Raw genomic sequence first — 22,517 nt, 5'->3', positions numbered from 1 at the left:
TTGTACTTTATTACAAAGAGATTGTAAAATTATATGCTATTCCACTTACTATTGTGTCAGATCGAGATGTTAAGTTCTTAAGCTACTTTTGGAAGACATTATGGAGATTGGTTGGAACGAAGTTATTATTTAGTACTTCTCATCATCAATAAACAGATGGACAAACCGAGGTGACTAATAGAACTTTGGGAAGCTTGTTACAAGGTTTGGTTAGCAAGAGTACGAAAGATTGGGATGTTAAGTTAGCTCATGCTGAGTTTGCATATAATCGCACACCATCAATGACTACTGGAAGATCACCATTTGAGATTGTTATGGGGTGAATCCGTATCATCCTATTGATTTTGTTCCTATACCAAAGAAGGATGTGATGAGTTTCAAAGCAAAGGAAAGACAAGCTGCATTTTTTCGAGTTTGTGAGCAAGTTAAGGCACAAATCCAGAAATCCAATGCTAGATACAAAGAGAAAGCAAATAAACATCGAAAACAACCTGTTTTCAAAGTTGGAGACTTAGTATGGTTACACTTAAGGAAGGAACGTTTTCTATCCAAAAGGAAGAATAAGTTGATGCTGAGAGCCGATGGACGATTCAAGATACTTGAGAGCTATGGGACTAATGCCTACAGGCTAGAATTGCCGAGTGAGTATGGAGGTGTAAGTGGGACATTCAATGTTGGAGATTTGTCACCATACTTAGATGACAAAAATTTGAGGTCAAATTCTCAAAAAGAAGGGGAGAATGATGCAGGAGCACTCGAAGAAAATGAAAGTGAAGCCTTAATTACTCGAAATGTAACTCACATTTTTGAAGGTTTCAAAATGGGCTCAAGTATCGTGAATATGATAGCATGGAGAAGCAAGGGAGACGGGTTGGAGTCCGTCTAGTCAACACGCCAACCAAGGAGTGTCAAGGTCGGTGCTGATGGAGTCTCTAAAATTATTAGTTTCCTTATTTTTGTTTTCCTAATTCTAGTCAATAAATTTAAGGTAGTATTGCTATTTCTTTATTTTTTCGTTCCTAATCTTAGCAAGATTGTAATAAGGCAATTGCCATCATAAGGGTCGAATTTCCTAATATGTTTAGGACGTTTTAGGGAAGTCTAGGGAAGGGAGGTCGGTTTCCTTATAGTATAAATAAGGGGTCTTTTGTATTCAGTTTTTAATATAAAGATACACATTGAGTTGAGAATTAATACAAGTTTTCTTGTTCCTTATTGCTTGCGAGCGTTGAGTGTTTTATTTCTTTCTTGCGCGGGAGAGATAGAGTGTGAGTCTGTCCTAGCGAGGTGAGAGTCACAAAAACCAGTCGTGTGTTGCAATCAAGTTCCTTGCGAGGGAGGAGAGAGTGATCACGTCATATCTTTTAAATTTCCGTTCAAAAACATATAAAAATCAAATAAACAGTTTAATATTCCGCTGCGTGTTTTACAACATAAATCGAACAGTTCACAAGACCGTTTATATCCTTAAAATTGACCAGATTTTATATCAATTTGGTTACCAGAGCAAGGTTATTAATTTGTTTCTTAACAAGTTTATCTTGGGAAGTGAAGATGCCAGGAGATACCGATTCCAGTAAAGGCATTGGTGATGACGCGACTAGCTCTTTTCAAGGATAGTTGGACGAGATGAAGCAAGATATGGCCGAGCTAAAATATATGATGAAGAACCTTGGACGAGGAGGTAAAGAACGAAGTCCAAGTCGTAGTAGGTCTCGTGGATCAGATTCTGATGATGCGATTTCCAAGTCTAAAAAGAAGAACAAGGACGATGATGATCGAGGTCTAAAACTTGACATACCTGATTTTAATGGAGTTTTGGATCCCAAAAAGTTTTCGGATTGGATTAGGCAAGCAGAACGAGTTTTTCAGTACAAGGAATACGATGAGCATAAACAATTCAAGGTAGCTATTCTAAAACTCACTAAATATGCATCATTGTGGTATGAAAACTTGAAAAAGCAGAGAAAGCGAGATAAGAAGTGCAAGATTGATATTTGGGAGAAACTTAAGAAGCATCTTATGAGGAGATTCTTACCAAGAGACTATGAGCAAGAAAATTACCTAAAGTTGCAATCTTTATCACAAGAAAATCTGTCCGTGGCCGAGTATATTAAAGAATTCGAGAGGATGATAATTTTTTGTGATCTTGAAGAAAAGGAAGAGCTTAGAGTTGCAAGATTTATCAAAGGTCTAATACCGTCACTTGCTTCAAGAGTTGAAGTTCAGATTTACAATAGATTTAATGATGTGTGTCGTTTGGCTCTAAATTTTGAAAAGAAAGGCAAAACAAAGAAATCCTATACTCATTCCAGAGGAGCAAGTTCTGGCTCAGGTTCTTATTCTAAATCAACAACTAGCAAGCCAAAGGAAGTTGTGAAAGAAGAAGTGAAGGACAAAGGTAAGGTTGTCGTGGAGCCTAAAGGTAACTCATTGAGGCGTTGTTTTAAACACCAAGGCTATGGACACATAGATAATGAAAGTCAACAAAAGCGAGCACTCACCGCTCAAGAATTGCGCAACATAGTTCCAGAATTCATTCAAATTGAACAGTCCAAAGAACTGTCTGATATTGAGGAGAACGAAGAAGAAGGCGTGTCCAATGATGTTGTTCCGTTAAGTGAAGAGGAGTGTTTGGTGATTCGTAATCTTCATGTGGAAACAACTCCGGTTGAAGCTGAACAAATGGAGCAAATATTTCACACTCGCTGCAAGGTACATTCTAAAATTTGCAATCTAATCATTGATAGTGGTTCATGTACCAATGTTGTGTCAAAGGAGTTAGTTGATGAGCTGAAATTACAACCCAAGAATCATAATAGACCGTATAAATTGCATTGATTGAATGGAGACAATGGAATTCAAGTAAGGAAGCAAGCGTTGGTTTCTTTGAGCTTGGGACCTTATAATGATGATATTTGGTGCGATGTGATTCCTATGAGTGTCTGCCATATTCTATTGGGATGACCATGGCAGTTTGATCGAAAGGTTGAACATGATGATAGAACTAACATATATAGCGTGACCAAGGGCAAAACAACATTCAATTTGAAGCCTTTATCACCTAATAAAATCAAGGAGCTGAAATCAAAGAAGGAGAGTTTATTCATGGAGGCTAGTGAGGTTGAAGAAGTTCTAGCTCGTGGAGAACAAGCCTATGTTCTTATGGTTCGAGATTTGGAGGCCAATGGTGAAAGTAGTAGCCGTGAAGTTCAAGGGATGTTAAAAGAATTTTGCGATGTATTTCCCGAAGAATTGCCGGTTGGATTACCTCCTTTAAGAGGTATTGAACATCAAATTGACTTAATTCCAGGAGCTCAATTGCCACATAAACCAGCTTATCGTTGTAATCCCGAAGAAGTAAATGAATTACAAAGGCAAGTACAAGAATTGATGATAGGGGTTATGTTCTATAAAGTTGAAGTCCTTGTGCCGTACCAGCTCTATTGGTGCAAAAGAAAGAGTAGAGTCGTTAACAATATCACAATTAAATATCGATTTCCTATGCCGAGATTAGATGATATGTTATACGATTTGAGTGGATCACGAGTATTTTTGAAGCTTGACTTATGAAGTGGTAAGTGGTTATCATCAAATGAGAATTCGTGAAGGTGAGGAATGGAAAACAACGTTCAAGACTAAGCAAGGTTTGTACGAGTGGCTCGTTATGCCATTTGGTCTTTGCAATACCCCTAGTTCGTTTATTAGGTTGTTGAATGAAGTGTTGAGGCCGTTCTTAAACGAGTTCGTTGTGGTGTATCTCGATGACATTCTTATTTATAGCAAGAGCAAGTAGGAACATATTGAACATCTCCGTGAAGTGTTTAAAATACTACGAAAACAGAAGCTATATGGCAAGATGGAGAAGTGCACATTCATGGTGCAAAGCGTGGTGTTCTAGGTTATATTGTGGGTGAAAATGGTGTGAGCATGGATCCGTCCAAGGTGGAGACAATCAAAGCATGGCCGGTTCCTAAATCAACAACTGAGGTTCGTAGTTTCAATGGTTTGGCGTCATTTTATCGGAGATTTATTCAAAATTTCAGTACAATTATGGCACCTATAACCGAGTTGACAAAGAGAGGTGAATTTTTATGGACTCCTAGTGCAGAGAAGGAATTCGAAGAGGTAAAATCTAAACTAAGCTCCGCACCTTATTTAACACTTCTTAATTTCGATAAATTGTTTGAAGTTGAGTGTGATGCGAGTGGAGTTGGGATTGGGGTTGTTTTGGTGCAAGATAAACAACCAGTAGCATACTTTAGTGAGAATTTTGGTGGAGCTCGATTAAATTACTCAACTTATGATAAGGGGTTCTATGTAATTGTGAGAGCATTGGATCACTGAGGTCATTATTTGCGACCTAAACCGTTGTGTTACATTCAGATCATGAAGCATTGAAGTATATTCATGGACAACAAAAATTAAATCCAAGACATGCCAAATGGGTTGAGTTTCTAAAATCTTTTACTTTCTCATCAAAGTATAAGACGGGAGCTTCTAATGTTATTGCTAATGTGTTGTCTCGAAGACATATTTTATTGATCGAATTGGATGCGAGAATGCTTGGATTTGAACATATCAAGGAATTGAACAAAACTGATCTAGATTTTGCTAAGGAGATTATTGAGCCAACGGGGTTATATACTGTTTAAGATGGTTATCTATTCAAAGGCAATCGACTATGTATTCCTAATGGTTCAATTCGAGAGTTTTTTATTCGTGAAGCTCATGATGGTGCAATAGTTGGACACTCACTACTACAAATCCCTTTCTTTCATGACGCTTCAACCTCGACGCTTTTATAGGCGTCGACCTCATAATCACCCTTTTATCTTATTTTAATGCCTTTTTATTATAGTAACCGCTCATATGCCTTAGATGAGCGCGTATACGAAAAATTAAACCCTCTGAACCTCTTTTCTGTGTCCTCTTCATCTTCTTCCATAAAAAAACCCCTAAAACAAAAAATTTTCACCTAATAGTTCTAAATCATGGGAGACACCAATATTAACTCAAAGGCACAGTCACGGCCACCGATACTGTCACGTCGGTCTGTATGTCCGCAGTCACGCCAATTACCCGACTGTCCTTCGCCCTATGTTGACTCAACTCGTTTGAATATTATTGGTGGTCATATGTTCTTCTTTTTTATTTTTCTAATCTAAATTTCAATATTTTTTTAGATTGTTGTTTTGTTATTTGTTGTAATAGTTTAGTCCCAATTTCGGTGAATTAAGTACTTTATTGAATTTATGTGAAATTGATTGAGCTTTGGTCGATCTACTGTTGATTATCTCCCATTATTTAGAAGTTTGATGGAATTCATTTAGTATGAATGTTTGATTTGGTAATGATGTTTTAATTGCTGTGAGCTACCCTAGAAATGAGCGAAACTAATGTATATCCCAATTATTTGATGTAAGTATGATGTCACTCTTCCTTTCTTTTGTCCTTGTTAATCTCCATGTGTTCTGTGAGTGCTATGGTTCCAAGCATTGTGTTTGTTAATCTGCTTTCTTTTGGTTTTGCATCCTTTTTGTTTCTTGATCTTGTGGAACTCAAATTCGCTAACAAGATGATTTTTTTTATTACCCAATTTGTTGCTTTGAGTTTCATTTGTGTTAATTTGAGGGTTTTAGGTGTGGTTAGTGGTTGAAATAATTGAAAGTTTTATATATGCCATCTTGAATCTGGGGTTGAGACTAAGACTATATGTGTCTTTCACCTTTGTCAAAGACAGTATTAAGTTCGTGGAAGAACAACTAGATGAGCTCCTCCATCTACCAAAATTGACTTAGGTGGTTGATTGAATCCTGAAATGACTTGGTGTTCATGGTTTTTCGGTATCCGAGACCTCTGAATTCGACCCCCTATGAGTTTTGTAGCTTATTGTATACTCTACTATTATAAGGTTGTACTCTTGCACCTTCTTTTCCATCCTACATTCACCACCTCCTATGCTTATCATAAACGATACTACTATAAAGTTAAATATTCCCATCAACTTCGTTGTCGAATTCTGCTATAATTTCAAAAACAACATGTTAGTTTTGATTATATAGGAATAAAATGAATTGTTGTTGTGATATTATTGCTTTATGACATATATGAATGCTTTGTCTAAGCTAACGTTCCACTTGGCTATAGCTGTTAAAATATTTTTGTTCAGATCACGCCTAGTCTTGTAGGAATGTTATCCAACGTTCTACATTTATCTCTGCTTTATCAGTTTGTCAGGTTTCTCTCTCGATCTCTCGTATCATTTTGTTTTTGGACTCTTACATTAGTACGCTATTTTTTAAAATTATGTAATTTGAATTGTAACATTCGCATAGTGGAAGATTATGTAGTTGGATACGATGAAAATGTTTTGTTTTCTCCTTCACAAAGTCACAGCAAGCTGCAAATATTTACGCCTAAGAGGTATTTTGATTTCTGAAATTTCCCTTCTTCGTCTTTTCCAATATGTTTTAATTGAATTTGCTAAAAATTTTATTGTCACTTTTAATTGAATTGGCTCACATGTATCTCACAACCATAGCTTTACATTCCTTTCATTCATGATTCATTTCCAGCACAACTGCCTCTCAATTCTCAAAGTCTTTGGTTTGCTTTTGAAATCAGTTTCCATATTTTAAGGCAAAGACGGAGATGAAAGATTGGATTAATCGGTTATCGAAGATGGGAGCTTCCGACGAATTGACTGAGCAGCAAGCCAGGCAGCTTCACTTTGATTTGGAGTCTTCGTATAACTCTTTCGAGGCAGCTTTGTCGCATGCTGGGAATTGACTGTTTTTGGGTAAGCTTGCTATTCCATGTTTCTTAACCTTAGACATTTGGTTTTTGTTTATAATTGTACCTCGGTTGCTGCCTTCATCATAGGATGTCAAGGGTGAAAATGCATCATCGTATCATGAAACTAGGGAGCTATAAAATGTATTGTGTGATTATTAAGTTCACTAAATTAAATCCCTAGTGGTCTTCTTTGTTGTGGTTGTTAGTACTTTATATAATTATGTGATTATGCATTCTTGGTTAGGTATCTTATCAGTAGAAAACTGTTGGATGCAATTGAAACTCCATTATTGACGGAAAACTCCCAGGCCTGCCTCCTACCTCCTCTTCTGCGAAGTACCGACTCAACTGTCAAGGGGTTTTACTGATGCCCCAATCTAAAGTGTCTAAGCACCCATTGAGATAGATTCTGATTAACTTTGGTTTTTTGTGTTGCTGCTTGTCTTGAAAAAAATAATTAGAACTTTTAATTTTTTTTTTCAAGTTTTTTTAATCAGGGGGTTTTACTAGTATTTTTTATCGATTTTGAATATAGGTGTGTCAATGGCTACCAATCCCACTTGGATTTTAATTAGTGTGGATACATATTATTCCTAGTATTTGAAATAATCAATATACGACGAAAAATTTGATAATTGAATTGGTGAAATTCTCATAAGACAGTTTTACTGAAACTGTAGGTGGTGATTAAGAAAATGAAGGAAGTAAGGGTTAGTCTTCAAGATTGACATCCACGGTTAAGAGGTATTGTATTCTAACCATCTAGCCATTTGATTATTTCATTTCCTAGCTACTAGAAATGCGTACAACTAAAATGCTAGACGGTTGAGCTTTACCTACCCGTGTCTATTCAATCTTTTTGTTCATTTCTTTCTTCAAAATTGAAAGCTATGTTGTAATCACTATACGGCTTAATTATACCCAGTTACGGATTTAAATCATAAGCTTAAACAAATTAGTTATACGGCTTAATTCATAAGCTTACTTATATTCTTTATACTGAAATGTTGTAACCATTACACAACTTTATTCATAAGCTTAACTAGTTTAGTGTGTGAGTGCCAATATCTGTAGTATTAGATTTTTTTTGACATTAAGGCACCATTGTAGCGAAAATCATAATCTTTAACTTGTTTTAGCAAAAAGCCATTAATATATAAAGATACTTGTGGGGTTACTTAATGTTTTATATCTTCTATTCTTCTTTGTTGATTGTTTTCTCTTATCTCAAGAGATATAAAGTAAAGCAACAAGAATGTACCCGAGAAATTAGAAAATCGGCATCATTCAGAAGAGTAAACCCACAAGTATTTTGAGTTAGTCTTCAAGATTGACATCCATGGGTAAGAGGTACATTCTGGTTGCTAACTATTATTTCTCAACAGTTGTGCTAACCGAATGAGTGATTTTTTTTCAACTGAAGCTTATTGTAGGCACTTTTCAATTACAATTATTCGTAGATACGTGAAAACTTGCTATTTATATGACACTTTCTTTGTTAGTTATAGACCTGACATTCTATTTCATCATATACCGTCTTAATCTCTAGGTAATTTTAATCAGTTCTACTAATTTCCGAGTTTTAGATTATTAGTAAATAGACCTTAACTCTTTAACTTTGTAATATCTTGATAGAGTCGGACAACTCGTCTTATTCGGCAATGGCTAGTATGCGTAGTAGTAGGCTCACTATTTTCTGAGCTTGAGATCGTACCTCATGAACTAAAATATTCAAGATTTGCCAGATTGACTTCCATCTTTACTGAATTTGCACTGCTTTGTAATATTACTATTTAAACCGTGTGTTGTGTCGACCTGATTTTTCACCTTGTGTCTGTGGACTATGGTGTTTATAAAATTGAAAGTTCACCGTGGATTGAAAATTCTGATATTTTCCAACAAGCTAACTTGTAGAAAAGAATAAAATTTGGGAATGTTGTTTTTATAATGTCATATGATGATGTATTAGTTTGTCGTAATGTGCAAATTGCAAACTAATGTATGGGGATCTTTCACATAACTGATAAATGTTTGTATGGATATAAGTTTACATAAATATGGTGTTATGTAGTCACCGTTTAGCTAAAAATAAGTTTTTCAGTAATTCCGAGGGAGAGGTTGTTCACCTGTATAATGATGGTTTCTTATGTTTCCACTTTGGTGCATAATGCTTCACCAACGCTACAAACTACACGGCTCTTTCCGTTATTAATTTAGGGATTTAATGTAGTTAGAAATTCACGAGCAATTACTGTTTTCAATTATTTAAATGTAATCAATGCCAATTAATTTTCGGACTAATGAATATTTGTTGTTCTTGTTGTACTGTTGAACAATGATTGTTGTTTGATATAGACAGTAATGTAAAGCAACTATTTTGATAAAATTTATACAAATGGTTCGATTCCACTTTTTTATTGAGCTTGTTTAGTTGCCATCGATTCTTGACTATATGTATTTTCGCTGTAGACTATATGATGATACTTTCGACAGAAATTTCTTTTGCTTATTCATGTCATAACCATTAGTTTCTTACATCCCATTTTTATCGCCTATTGAAGGAGCGTTGTAACACTCCGTAAATTTGAAGACATTTATTATATTTTAAAAGTGATATTTTAATCCATTTTAATTTAATATTAATTTATTTTGAAATAATAATAATTTGATAAAATATAATCTTATTTTATTTTGAAGAAATGTAATTATTTTTTATAGTTTAGAAATGTTTAAAAGTGATTTAAACTATATTTAAACCTTTTCCTTTGATAAAATAGATTTCGGATAAAAGTCGTAATATTGAGATTTTCCCATTTCTTACGGTCGTTGGGTAAACGAGTTTGGATATTGGGCATATGAGTACTTAATCTTTTAGTAAAATCGTGTTTAAGAACTTTAATATTCTCGGAAATCGCGTTCGACGAATATTTCTAATTTCCGTCGAAACGAACCAAAACGTAAACAATTGAAACTCACCCAAACACCCTACCCCAAACCATGCACCCTCCATCCTCCATGGGTCTCCTCTTCATCTTTCATTTCCTCTATAATTCACTCTCTCTCTTCCTTTCATCAAACACCAAAAATCTATCAAAATAACCTCATTACAATCCCTAAATCCTTCATAAATCCTTCATTTCTCCACCAAATCTCATAAAAATTATATATTTGGAATACTCTCTTCAATCCTCATCTACTAGTAAGATTTATTTTTATTTCCCCCAATTTTGTTTTAAGACTCATATTTTAGGGTTTCGAATTTAAAGCTTAATAATTGTGTTTTTGTTGTTCTTATAGGTGAAGAATTTGAAGATGAGTTAGGTGACTCATATGTTGTTGAAGATGAAGAGTAATTTTGGGTTTTAGAAGCTTTCTCAAGTTATTACTTGTCTCTTTGCTAGCTTAAGGTAACTATTCCGAGTTACTCGACGAATTAATGTCACATTAGTAGTTGTATTTGTTGTTGTTGTTGTTGTTGTTGTTGTTGTTGTTGTTGTTGTTGTTGTTGTTGTTGTTGTTGTTGTTGTTGTTGTTGTTGTTGTTGTTGTTGTTGGTTGTTGTTTGAGATGATCTTGTTGATAAATGAATGAATGGAGTAAGATGAGTATGCTTATGTTTAATTTATGTACCCATTGGTATATTATTGTTTGGAACAAATTTGGATGAGGAATTATGTGTTGTGACAAGTCCGCGTATTGGCTGGAACGCGTCAGTACCGGACCGTGACGGTTTCCAATGTTTCCAAAAATATGACAGATTGAACGACATCGAAAAATTAGGTGGGTTTAGCCACTTGAATCACTCAATTCGGAGTCCGTATGAGTAAATGGCATCGTTTTATCGATTAAAAATTCATAGAAAAGTTTACCCTTGTGTGAGACGGTTATTTATGCTATTTTATTATACGAGAATTTTGTGGAATTAGTTATTTTGTAAGTTGGAATATATTTCCTTATGTTAATAGTTTTTCACATGATAGCAATTGGAAATGGTGTGAGAATGATATTGTGATGAATTTTGTGATTTGGGCCAAAGTAGGCCAAGACTCTGAGCTGGGCCAGATTGACCGAACGAGTTTGGTCAAACTAGGTTTAAACCGTTCAGCCTCGATTTAACCGATGACCCGTCGCGGGACTCAGGTCGAGGGTTTGTCTTTGAGGTGAGATTGGTTGTTATTGGATGTTTTATGTTATGCCTTGATATTTGTAATTATCATTTCACATGTTGGTTGTTGGATGCTTTGGATGCCTTATGCTTGAGTCTTGTTGCCTCTCTGCCATTTTAGCTTGTTCTCATGGATTATGGTACTGTTGTTAGCTGGAATTTGGATTATTATTGATATTGGAGATATTGTTGGATTGTCAGCTGAATATGCTCTTGCGTAGTCTTTCATAAGCTAGGGTGTGTATGATCATTTGTGTGTGTGCAAGTTTGGACTCTTTGCCCCTCTTATGGTTAATTGGGTGTCCTACTTGTCTTGTGTGGTGTGGGCTAAAGTATTCAAGCTGGGACTAGGTCCTAGGTGAGTATTTCGGCCTTCGTCATAGATAGGCCCTTATAGTCTTTGACGAGTGTATGTTCACAGCTTAATAGCCTTTGTGTCTTAGCTTGGTGGACTTATATCCAAGTTAGGGCATGACCTCCTGACGTACTCTTAGAAGTAAGTGGTCAGCTTAAGTACTAGCCAACCCTTTGGTGGAGTCCTTAGGGGTACTCATGTGTGTGATCATGGGTCTTGGATGCGGTACTTTCCGCATGTCGCTAGTTCTGCACAGGTTTAGGACTAGGGTGTTTACCTTACCTCGTGGTATAGACTCGAGTTACAGAGTGACTATTGACTGTACTAGGAATTTATGCATGTCTCTAGATATATTGTCCTTTCTTGTTGATGATTCTATGAATCATAGAAGGTGAGATGCAAGCCGGCTATGGTTGATAGAGTTTGGATTCCTGGATGTTATGTGATTCACATGATAGTGTAGTATGAGTCGGTCTAGTATTCATTTGCTAGGACTATGTGTTGTTATATTGTTGTTCACATGATGAGTACGATTGTCTAGCATCTATATGCTAAGGCTATGTGTTATTCATATTCATATTCTTATGTTTACATGTTATATTAATTATGACATTTCGTGGCTGGGAGAACTCGGAGTTACTCCCCACTGACTGTGGCTTTCGTATTTGTATAAAATGCGATTGTGGTAAAGTGATGCATATATGGGGTACATGGATGAGCTAGCGAGCAAAGTAACCTTGGGACCTAGATTGGCTTTATTTTATTGTGACCCTTAAGCACTTTTTATGTTATATACTTTTTAGGGACATATGTCTCCCTTTTTCATATTTGGGTTGTATAACTTTGTTTCGCGACTTTAGCGATGTTTTATTTATGAGATTCATTTTAGACCTTGCATGTTTGATACCTTCCCATTTGGATATTTTTATAACAGGTTCAGGTTTCGTTTTCGACTTTTGAAAATTACAGGTTTTTACCTAAATGAACCTATTACAAACATATCCATGCAGTTTTTATCTAGAATTATATGTTTACTTTTCCGCAATGAATGAGGGTGTCACAGTTGGTATCAGAGCATATTTGCTCCCGACGCACGTTTGTGCACCCCCAATATAAATAACTTGACCTTAAAATAATAAACTTGAGAGATGGGTAGGATGGGTAGACTTAGGACCTTATGTTGTAGTCTCTTTGTGTATGCTTCGTGGTAGGTTCTAACATGTTTGTTGATTGTCAATTATTTTTGTACCCTTGGATCAATGACCGCGAGCTTACCTACATGAAGATCAAGATTTGGTGCCTATTGCCGAGGACTGAAGATTTGTTCACCTTTGAAAAATCCTTCTACTTCCTCGAAGATGTTTCTCATTCTTTGTGTACCTTGCCTTTTTTTTTTTTTATCTCTTGGCGCCTATTCTTCTTCTAAACTCCCTCTTCTCTTTCCTTGAAAGTTACTCTTGTATCCTCCTAACTTGTCCGTTGTTCCATGCTTATCCTCCCTTAACGCCTTTTGATAGTACTCTTTCTTTTGAGAAATGTTGGCCTTGGTTGGAAAATTCGACTTTTGTGGAGATTGTTTGTGGTTGACCCATAACCCTGGTTTTGAGAGGTTGTGATGTTAGGAAGACTGAGGTAGGATGATAAGACACACTTGGTGATTCCTATACCTAGTTCCTTGATAAAGTGAGTATTCTTGATTGGTGGATTTTGTGTTGTCAAGTGTGAGTTGGGTTTGTTCCTAAGGCTATAGAACTTGACTTTGTTGTTTAGGTTTGGGATTTGAAAGTCTTGGGGAGTGTAGTGAGACATGTCTTGGGATACTAGTGCTTGGTACTTGACTTTAAATGGATAGAATTGAATGGTGGAATATTTGAGGATCCCTTTCTGGGAATTTATAGCTTGGTATTCGGATCTTTGATTGAAGATTTTACTATTTTGAGAAACCCATGGTTGCCACTAGTTGGATATGAGTATAGCTTTGTTGGAACTTTGACCTTGATCTTGTGGAAGTTGTTTGTGGATGTTTGAAGATTTGGAGTGGTGAAATCACACTTATAGATGGAGTACCCTGTTTCAGGGAATAGATTAGGATGAAGTAACATGAGCGTTTTGAGGAAATCCTTGGGAGTGATGTGGTTATAAGTTTTGTTGCTAAGAATTTTTCGGAACCGCTTAGGTTGATGTTGTTGTGTGAGTTTTGAGTACCTGACATTTCCTTGTTGTCTAATTTCCTTTCATCTTTGATCATAAGCGTTACCGTTCATACTTTCTTTCCTCGCTTCATCTTGCTCATGATCTTGAATTAGCCGCCGTAGTGCATGCCTTGAAGACATGGAGACATTACCTTATTGAAGTTCATTGCCGCATTTATACCGATCATAAGAGTTTGAGGTGTATCTTTACCCAGAAAGAATTGAATATGAGGCAAAGAAGATGGCTAGAGTTGGTGAATGATTATGATGCCGAGTTGATCTATCATGAAGGGAAAGCAAATGTGGTGGCCGATGCCTTGAGTAGGAAGACTAGTCACTCTTTGAGCACTATCCGTGTGTTACCTGATGAACTTACCATGGAATTTCAAAAGTTAGGGATAAGCCTTGTTGGAAAGGGCTTTGACTATCTTAGTGCCATGAGTGCAGAACCCGACTTTTACCATGAGATCCGTACTTGCCTACCTGAGGATTCTACTCAGGTCCATTCGAGCAAAAATCCAACTTGGGCAAGCTAAGGATTGTGTGGTGGATTGTGATGGATACCTTCGTTACCAAGGTAGGATGTATGTTCCGAGAGTAGCCGAGTTGAGGAAGGAGATCCTTGATGAAGTTCACCTTTCTCCTTACTCTATTCATCCTGGTGGTGACAAGATGTATAAAGACTTGAGATTACAATTTTGGTGGCCTAGGATAAAGATTGATGTCCTAGAGTATGTTAGCAAGTGTCTTACCTGTCAGAAAGTGAAGATTGAGCATCAGAAACCCGAGGGTTTGCTACAACCTTTGGATGTTCCCCTTTGGAAATGGGAGTCCATCTCCATGGACTTTGTGATGGCTTTACCTAAGACTGCTAGCGGAAAAGATGCGGTTTGGGTGGTTGTAGATCGATTGACCAAATGTGCTAGGTTTATACCTATCAAGGAGACATGGAAATTAGATGTCCTTGCTGGTGCCTACGTGAAAGACATAGTAAGCTACCATGGAGTGCCTAAGGATATAGTTTCAGATCGTGACCCTAGATTCTGTTCCCGTTTCTGGGCTGCTTTGCAAGAAGCTATGGGTAGTAAGCTACTGATGAGTACCGCTTTTCATGCCGCTACAGATGGGCAGACTGAGAGAACTATCCAGACTTTAGAGGACCTCCTCCTTGCTTGTGCTTTAGACTTCCACACTTCTTGGGAGAAATATTTACCTCTTGTCGAATTCTCCTACAACAATAGCTATCATTCCTCTATCAAAATGTCACCTTATGAGGCTCTGTATGATAGGAAGTGCCGTAGTCCTGTTTGTTGGGATCAAGTCCAAGATGCTCATGTGTTGGGACCTGATTTGGTGACTGAGACCATCAATCAGGTTCAGATCATTCGAGAGCGTATGAAAACCGCTCAAGACCGACAGAAATCTTATGCCGATGTCCGTCGTCGACCACTTACCTTTGAGGTTGATGATCGAGTGTTCCTTAAGGTATCACCTATGAAAGGGGTGAAACGGTTTGGTGTGAAAGGAAAGCTGAGTCCTAAATACATTGGACCTTTCCGTGTGCTTGAGAAGATTGGCCCCGTTGCTTACCGTTTGGAGTTGCCCCCGAATTTGAGCAAGGTTCATAATGTCTTCCATGTATCTCAGTTGAGGAAGTACATTAGTGATCCGAGCCATGTTATTGAAGAAGAAATCCCAGATTTGGAACCTAACTTGGCTTTGGAAGAAAGGCCGATCCGAATCCTCAAAAGGGCAAACAAGCAACTTAGAAACAAAGTGGTGCCCCTAGTTCGTATACTTTGGCGTTGTGGAAATGTCGAAGAAGAAACTTGGGAGCCTGAATCCTCTATGTTAGCTAAATATCCCGAACTTTTCTCGTGAGGTAATCCTCTTTCCTTTATCTAATTCTTGTGAGTTTTAGCTATCCTTTCGAGTGTTCCTCTCCTTCTCTTAAATACCCTCCGCGTTAGTAGTCCTTGCTTAGTTGTTTAAAAGTCCTAGTTAGAGTTTGGTCATAGCTAGTGGAGTTATTATCCTTTTTATAAAGTTTCGAACTAAAGATTTTTGAAAATGTTTCACTGTTTTCCACTGGTTTTAACGTCAATGAGTGGTAAAGCTCATTATTGGAGACGTCCGATAATTGGTTTTCTCATTTGTTGGTGTAAAAATATATATTTTTATGTCTTTGATTTGCAATGTTGATGTTCTTGAACTGTCGACGAGAATATTCCGTTCCATTGAAAAGACACTTATATTTCATACGTTCATATTTTGAAGACTTTGCTTACTTGATTTTAAAGAGATAGACCTACATATATACAATGTTTCTTCTTCTAAGTTTCGGGGACGAAACTTCTTAAAAGGAGGGATGATTGTAACACCCTGTAAATTTGAAGACCTTTATTATATTTTAAAAGTGATATTTTAATGCATTTTAATTTAATAATAATTTATTTTGAAATAATAATAATTTGATAAAATATAATCTTTTTTTATTTTGAAGAAATGTAATTATTTTTGATAGTTTAGAAATGTTTAAAAGTGATTTAAACTATATTTAAACCTTTTCCTTTGATAAAATAGATTTCGGATAAAAGTCGTAATATTGGGATTTTCCCATTTCTTACTGTCGTTGGGTAAACGAGTTTGGATATTGGGCATAGGAGTACTTAATCTTTTAGTAAAATCGTGTTTAAGAACCTTAATATTCTCGGAAATCGCGTTCGATGAATATTTCTAATTTCCGTCGAAACGAACCAAAACGTAAACAATTGAAACTCACCCAAACACCCTACCCCAAACCACGCACCCTCCATCCTCCATGAGTCTCCTCTTCATCATTCATTTCCTCCATAATTCACTCTCTCTCTTCCTTTCATCAAACACCAAAAATCTATCAAAATAACCTCCTTACAATCCCTAAATCCTTCATAAATCCTTCATTTCTCCACCAAATCTCATAAAAATTATATATTTAGAATCCTCTCTTCAATCCTCGTCTACTAGTAAGATTTATTTTCATTTCCCCCAATTTTGTTTTAAGACTCATCTTTTAGGGTTTCGAATTTAAAGCTTAATAATTGTGTTTTTGTTGTTCTTATAGGTGAAGAATTTGAAGATGAGTTAGGTGACTCATATGTTGTTGAAGATGAAGAGTAATTTTGGGTTTTAGAAGCTTTCTCAAGTTATTACTTGTCTCTTTGCTAGCTTAAGGTAACTATTCCGAGTTACTCGACGAATTAATGTCACATTAGTAGTTGTATTTGTTGTTTGTTGTTGTTGTTTGTTGTTGTTGTTGTTGTTGTTGTTGTTGTTGTTGTTGTTGTTGTTGTTGTTGTTGTTGTTGTTGTTGTTGTTGTTGTTGTTGTTGTTGTTGTTGTTGTTGTTGTTGTTGTTGTTGTTGTTGTTGTTGTTGTTGTTGTTGTTGTTGTTGTTGTTATTGTTGTTGTTGTTGTTTGTTGTTGTTTGAGACGATCTTGTTGATAAATGAATGAATGGAGTAAGATGAGTATGCTTATGTTTAATTTATGTTACCCATTGGTATATTATTGTTTGGAACAAATTTGGATGAGGAATTATGTGTTGTGACAAGTCCGCGTGTTGGCTGAAACGCGTCAGTACCGGACCGAGACGGTTTCCAATGTTTCCAAAAATATGACATATTAAACGGCATTGAAAAATTAGGTGGGTTTAGCCACTTGAATCACTCAATTCGGAGTCCGTATGAGTAAATGGCATCGTTTTATCGATTAAAAATTTATAGAAAAGTTTACCCTTGTGTGAGACGGTTATTTATGCTATTTTATTATACGAGAATTTTGTGGAATTAGTTATTTTGTAAGTTGGAATATATTTCCTTATGTTAATAGTTTTTCACATGATAGAAATTGGAAATGGTGTGAGAATGATATTGTGATGAATTTTGTGATTTGGGCCAAAGTAGGCCAAGACTCTGAGCTGGGCCAAATTGACCGAACGAGTTTGGTCAAACTAGGTTTAAACCGGTCAGCCTCGATTTGACCGATGACCCGTCGCGGGACTCAGGTCGAGGGTTTGTCTTTGAGGTGAGATTGGTTGTTATTGGATGTTTTATGTTATGCATTGATATTTGTAATTATCATTTCACATGTTGGTTGTTGGATGCTTTGGATGCCTTATGCTTGAGTCTTGTTGCCTCTCTGCCATTTTAGCTTGTTCTCATGGATTATGTTACTGTTGGTTAGGTTGAATTTGGATTATTATTGATATTGGAGATATTGTTGGATTGTCAGCTGAATATGCTCTTGCGTAGTCTTTCATATGCTAGGGTGTGTATGATCATTTGTGTGTGTGCAAGTTTGGACTCTTTGCCCCTCTTATGGTTAATTGGGTGTCCTACTTGTCTTGTGTGGTGTGGGCTAAAGTGTTCAAGCTGGGACTAGGTCCTAGGTGAGTATTTCGGCCTTCGTCATAGATAGGCCCTTATAGTCTTTGACGAGTGTATGTTCACAGCTTAATAGCCTTTGTGTCTTAGCTTGGTGGGCTTATATCCAAGTTAGGGCATGACCTCCTGACGTACTCTTTGAAGTATGTGGTCAGCTTAAGTACTAGACAACCCTTTGGTGGACTCCTTAGGGGTACTCATGTGTGTGATCATGGGTCTTGGATGCGGTACTTTCCGTATGTCGCTAGGTCTGCGCAGGTTTAGGACTAGGCTGTTTACCTTACCTCGTGGTATAGACTCGAGTTACAGAGTGACTATTGACTAGACTAGGAACTTATGCCTGTCTCTAGATATATTGTCCTTTCTTGTTGATGATTCTATGAATCATAGAAGGTGAGATGCAAGCCGGCTATGGTTGATAGAGTTTGGATTCCTGGATGTTATGTGATTCACATGATAGTGTAGTATGAGTCGGTCTAGTATTCATATGCTAGGACTATGTGTTGTTATATTGTTGTTCACATGATGAGTACGATTGTCTAGCATCTATATGCTAAGGCTATGTGTTATTCATATTCATATTCTAATGTTTACATGTTATATTAATTATGACATTTCGTGGCTGGGAGAACTCGGAGTTACTCCCCACTGACTGTTGCTTTCGTATTTGTATAAAATGCGATTGACAGGTAAGTGATGCATATATGGGGTACATGGTCGAGCTAGCGAGCAAAGTAACCTTGGGACCTAGATTGGCTTTATTTTATTGTGACCCTTAAAACACTTTTTATGTTATATACTTTTTAGGGACATATGTCTCCCGTTTTCATATTTAGGTTGTATAACTTTGTTTCGCGACTTTAGCGATGTTTTATTTATGAGATTCATTTTAGACCTTGCATGTTTGACACCTTCCCATTTGGATAATTTTATAACAGGTTCAGGTTTCGTTTTCGACTTTTGAAAATTACAGGTTTTTACCCAAATGAACCTATTACAAACATATCCATGCAGTTTTTATCTAGAATTATGTGTTTACTTTTCCGCAATGAATGAGGGTGTCACAAGCGTTCATGCAGTGGCTGGGCTAGGTGGCTTTGGAGGAGCTCATGTGGGGAGATGCAGCACAGAAGTTCATACCTCTCGGCTACCTGTATACATGTCGACCTTGGACTTAGAAGATTCAGTCACTTAATGAAGTCCCCTTAAACTTCAACATAGCTCTTTATTTGAAGGTTAGTTATTGTCATTAGTGCACAAAGTTTCCTGTTGAATGTAAGGATTACAAGATCTACACATATTAGCCTCTAAATCATGTGGATCTGTAGAAGATTGTTAGGATACATGGAATTTTTTCATGTGCTCATTGTAACTCGATATTATAGACGAGCCTGGTTGCCTTTTTAAGGTTAATGATATGATATGGTGTTATGTGGTCACTGTTTAGCTATGATTTTTTTTATTAGTTTCATTGTACTAGTATAAGCTCTTGATATTTTTTAATTTACTCGTCTTTAATGGCTATTATGTCTATATTTATATTCCTACTTTACGTAATTGATATTTAATTCTCATTTGTCTAGGTACCAAATTCAGCGAATACCCTTGGCGCGGTGCATTTGGAAGAAAGGAGCATTTTCTCGATTTCACTTTTGGGAGCGGATAAGCCGCCCCGAGCTAGGAATTATGGTTGTGAAACATTTTTGTATTTTTGCTTGATCTTATGATTTCTCTTGTATGGATATTTAGTTACTATATTTTCTGTGAATTAGTAATGTATATAATTTGATAATGCAAGTTTATGCTATAAAATTTTGTTTTGGATATATGTTTCTTATTATTATATTCTATATGCTCTTTATGAGTTGATCTAGTAATATATACATTTAATTTTGCCGATTATAGTGAAGAAAACATTAGAAGCAAAAAAATTATTAGAAGGCCTGGAAAAAGCGTCGGGAAGCTCCAGATTCTCGGCGCATAGAAGTGTCAAAAGTCCTTGACATTGAAAAGCGTCGGTAATTTAAAAGGCTGCTGACACCAAAAGGCGTGGTCAAGATTGACGCTAAAAAGCGTCACGAATTTCTGACGGCTCAAAAAACCACACTTTTCAAAACGTCGAGAAATAAAATTTCGACGCTTTTAAGCTTCAAAAACAGCCTTAAAAAGCGTCGAGAAATGGCAGGATTTGTTGTAGTGACTTTGGAGTAAACAAGACTAATGATATTGTGAGTGAGCATTTTTATTGGCCAAAGATGAGCAAAGATGTGCAAGAGATTGTGGCTAAGTGTGTGGTGTGCCAAAAAGCAAAGAGTACGTTCAATAAGGGACTTTATACGCCCCTGCCCGTACCAACACAACCGTGGAATGAGGTAAGTATGGACTTTATACTTGGTTTACCTAGAACTCAAGAGGAAAGGATTCGATTATGGTTGTTGTGGATCGATTTTCAAAGATGTCGCCTTTTATCCCATGTCATAAAACCGACGATGCTACCAATGTTGTTGTACTTTATTACAAAGAGATTGTTCGATTACATGGTATTCCACTTACTATTGTGTCAGATCGAGATGTTAATTTCTTAAGCTACTTTTGGAAGACATTATGGAGATTGGTTGGAACGAAGTTATTATTTAGTACTTCTCATCATCCATAAACAGATGGACAAACCGAGGTGACTAATAGAACTTTGGGAAGCTTGTTACAAGGTTTGGTTAGTAAGAGTACGAAAGATTGGGATGTTAAGTTAGCTCATGCTGAGTTTGCATATAATCGCACGCCGTCAATGACTACTGGAAGATCACCATTCGAGATTGTTTATGGGGTGAATCCATATCTTCCTATTGATTTGGTTCCTATACCAAAGAAGGATGTGATGAGTTTCAAAGCAAAGGAAAGACAAGCTGCATTTTTTCGAGTTTGTGAGCAAGTTAAGCCACAAATCGAGAAAGCCAATGCTAGATGCAAAGAGAAAGCAAATAAACATCGAAAACAACCTGTTTTCAAAGTTGGAGCCTTAGTATGGTTACACTTGAGGAAGGAACGTTTTCCATCCAAAAGGAACAATAAGTTGATGTCGAGAGCCAATGGACAATTCAAGATACTTGAGAGCTATGGGACTAATGCCTACAGGCTAGAATTGCCGAGTGAGTATGGAGGTGTAAGTGCGACATTCAATGTTGGGGATTTGTCACCATACTTAGATGACGAAAATTTGAGGTCAAATTCTCAAAAAGAAGGGGACATGATGCAGGAGCACTCGCAGAAAATTAAAATGAAGTCTTAATTACTCGAAATGTAACTCACATTTCTGAAGGTTTCAAAATGGGCTCAAGTATCTTGAATATGATAGCATAGAGAAGCAAGGGAGACGGGTTGGAGTCCGTCTAGTCAACACGCCAACCAAGGAGTGTCAAGGTCGGTGCTGATGGAGTCTCTAAAATTATTAGTTTCCTTATTTTTGCTTTCCTAATTCTAGTCAATAAATTTAAGGTAGTATTGTTATTTCTTTATTGTTTCTTTCCTAATCTTTGCAAGATTGTAATAAGGCAATTGCCATCATAAGGGTCGGATTTCCTAATCTGTTTAGCATGTTTTAGGGAAGTCTAGAGAAGGGAGGTCGGTTTCGTTATAGTATAAATAAGGGTCTTTTGTATTCAGTTTTTAATATACAGATACACATAGAGTTAAGAATTAATACAAGTTTTCTTGTTGCTCATTGCTTGCGAGCTTTGAGTGTTTTATTTATTTCTTGTGAGGGAGAGATAGAGTGTGAGTTGATCCTTGCGAGATGAGAGTCACAAAAACCAGTCGTGTGTTGCAATCAAGTTCCTTGCGAGGGAGGAGAGAGTGATCACGTCATATCTTTTAAATTTCCGTTCAAAAACATATAAAAATAAAATAAACAGTTTAATATTCCGCTGCGTGTTTTACAACATAAATAGAACAGTTCACAAGACCGTTTATATCCATAAAATCGACTAGATTTTACATCAATTTGTTTACCAGAGCAAGGTTATTAATTTGTTTTTTAACAAGTTAATCTTGGGAAGTGAAGATGCTAGGAGATGCCGATTCCAGTAAGGGCATAGGTGATGACGCTACTAGCTCGTTTCAAGGACAGCTGGACGAGATGAAGCAAGCTATGGATGAGCTAAAATATATGATGAAGAACCTTGGACGAGGAGGTAGAGAACGAAGTCCAAGTCGTAGTAGGTCTCGTGGATCAGATTCTGATGATGCGATTTCCATGTCCAAAAAGGAGAACAAGAATGATGATGATCGACGTCTAAAACTTGACATACCTGATTTCAATGGAGATTTGGATCCCGAAAGGTTTTTGGATTGGATTAGGCAAGCAGAACGTGTTTTTGAGTACAAGGAATACGATGAGCATAAACAATTCAAGGTAGCTATTCTAAATTTGACTAAATATGCATCATTGTTGTATGAAAACTTGAAAAAGCAGAGAAAGCGAGATATGAAGTGCAAGATTGATATTTGGGAGAAACTTAAGAAGCATCTAATGAGGAGATTCTTACCAAGAGACTATGAGCAAGAAAATTACCTAAAGTTGCAATCTTAA

General features: G+C 36.6%; 1 protein-coding gene and 2 long non-coding RNA genes across 4 annotated transcripts; all 3 read left to right on the top strand.

Moving 5' to 3' along the window:
- Positions 1-1,629: 1,629 nt before the first annotated feature.
- On the top strand, positions 1,630-4,347 carry LOC141640927 (uncharacterized). Its single transcript, XM_074449605.1, has 3 exons — positions 1,630-2,715; positions 2,977-3,283; positions 3,845-4,347. Exons 1-3 carry the CDS (start codon positions 1,630-1,632, stop codon positions 4,345-4,347), a joined length of 1,896 nt encoding a protein of 631 aa, XP_074305706.1.
- Positions 4,348-4,885: 538 nt separating this feature from the next.
- LOC141642794 (uncharacterized) lies at positions 4,886-7,194 on the top strand. The gene is made up of 3 exons (XR_012543440.1): positions 4,886-6,426; positions 6,628-6,802; positions 7,043-7,194. It is a non-coding gene; the product is annotated as an uncharacterized LOC141642794 (long non-coding RNA).
- A 282-nt stretch (positions 7,195-7,476) lies between these two features.
- On the top strand, positions 7,477-19,758 carry LOC141642795 (uncharacterized). 2 transcript variants are annotated; one of them, XR_012543441.1, is made up of 3 exons: positions 7,477-7,542; positions 19,012-19,167; positions 19,516-19,758. It is a non-coding gene; the product is annotated as an uncharacterized LOC141642795 (long non-coding RNA). The 2 variants fall into 2 exon arrangements; XR_012543442.1 differs by lacking the exon at positions 7,477-7,542 and adding an exon at positions 16,611-16,722.
- The last annotated feature ends 2,759 nt before the right edge of the window (positions 19,759-22,517 follow it).

This window comes from Silene latifolia, chromosome 2 (assembly GCF_048544455.1).
Source record: "Silene latifolia isolate original U9 population chromosome 2, ASM4854445v1, whole genome shotgun sequence".
NCBI classification, from domain to species: Eukaryota; Viridiplantae; Streptophyta; class Magnoliopsida; order Caryophyllales; family Caryophyllaceae; genus Silene; species Silene latifolia.
This window is presented reverse-complemented; position numbering and strand designations above follow the sequence as displayed.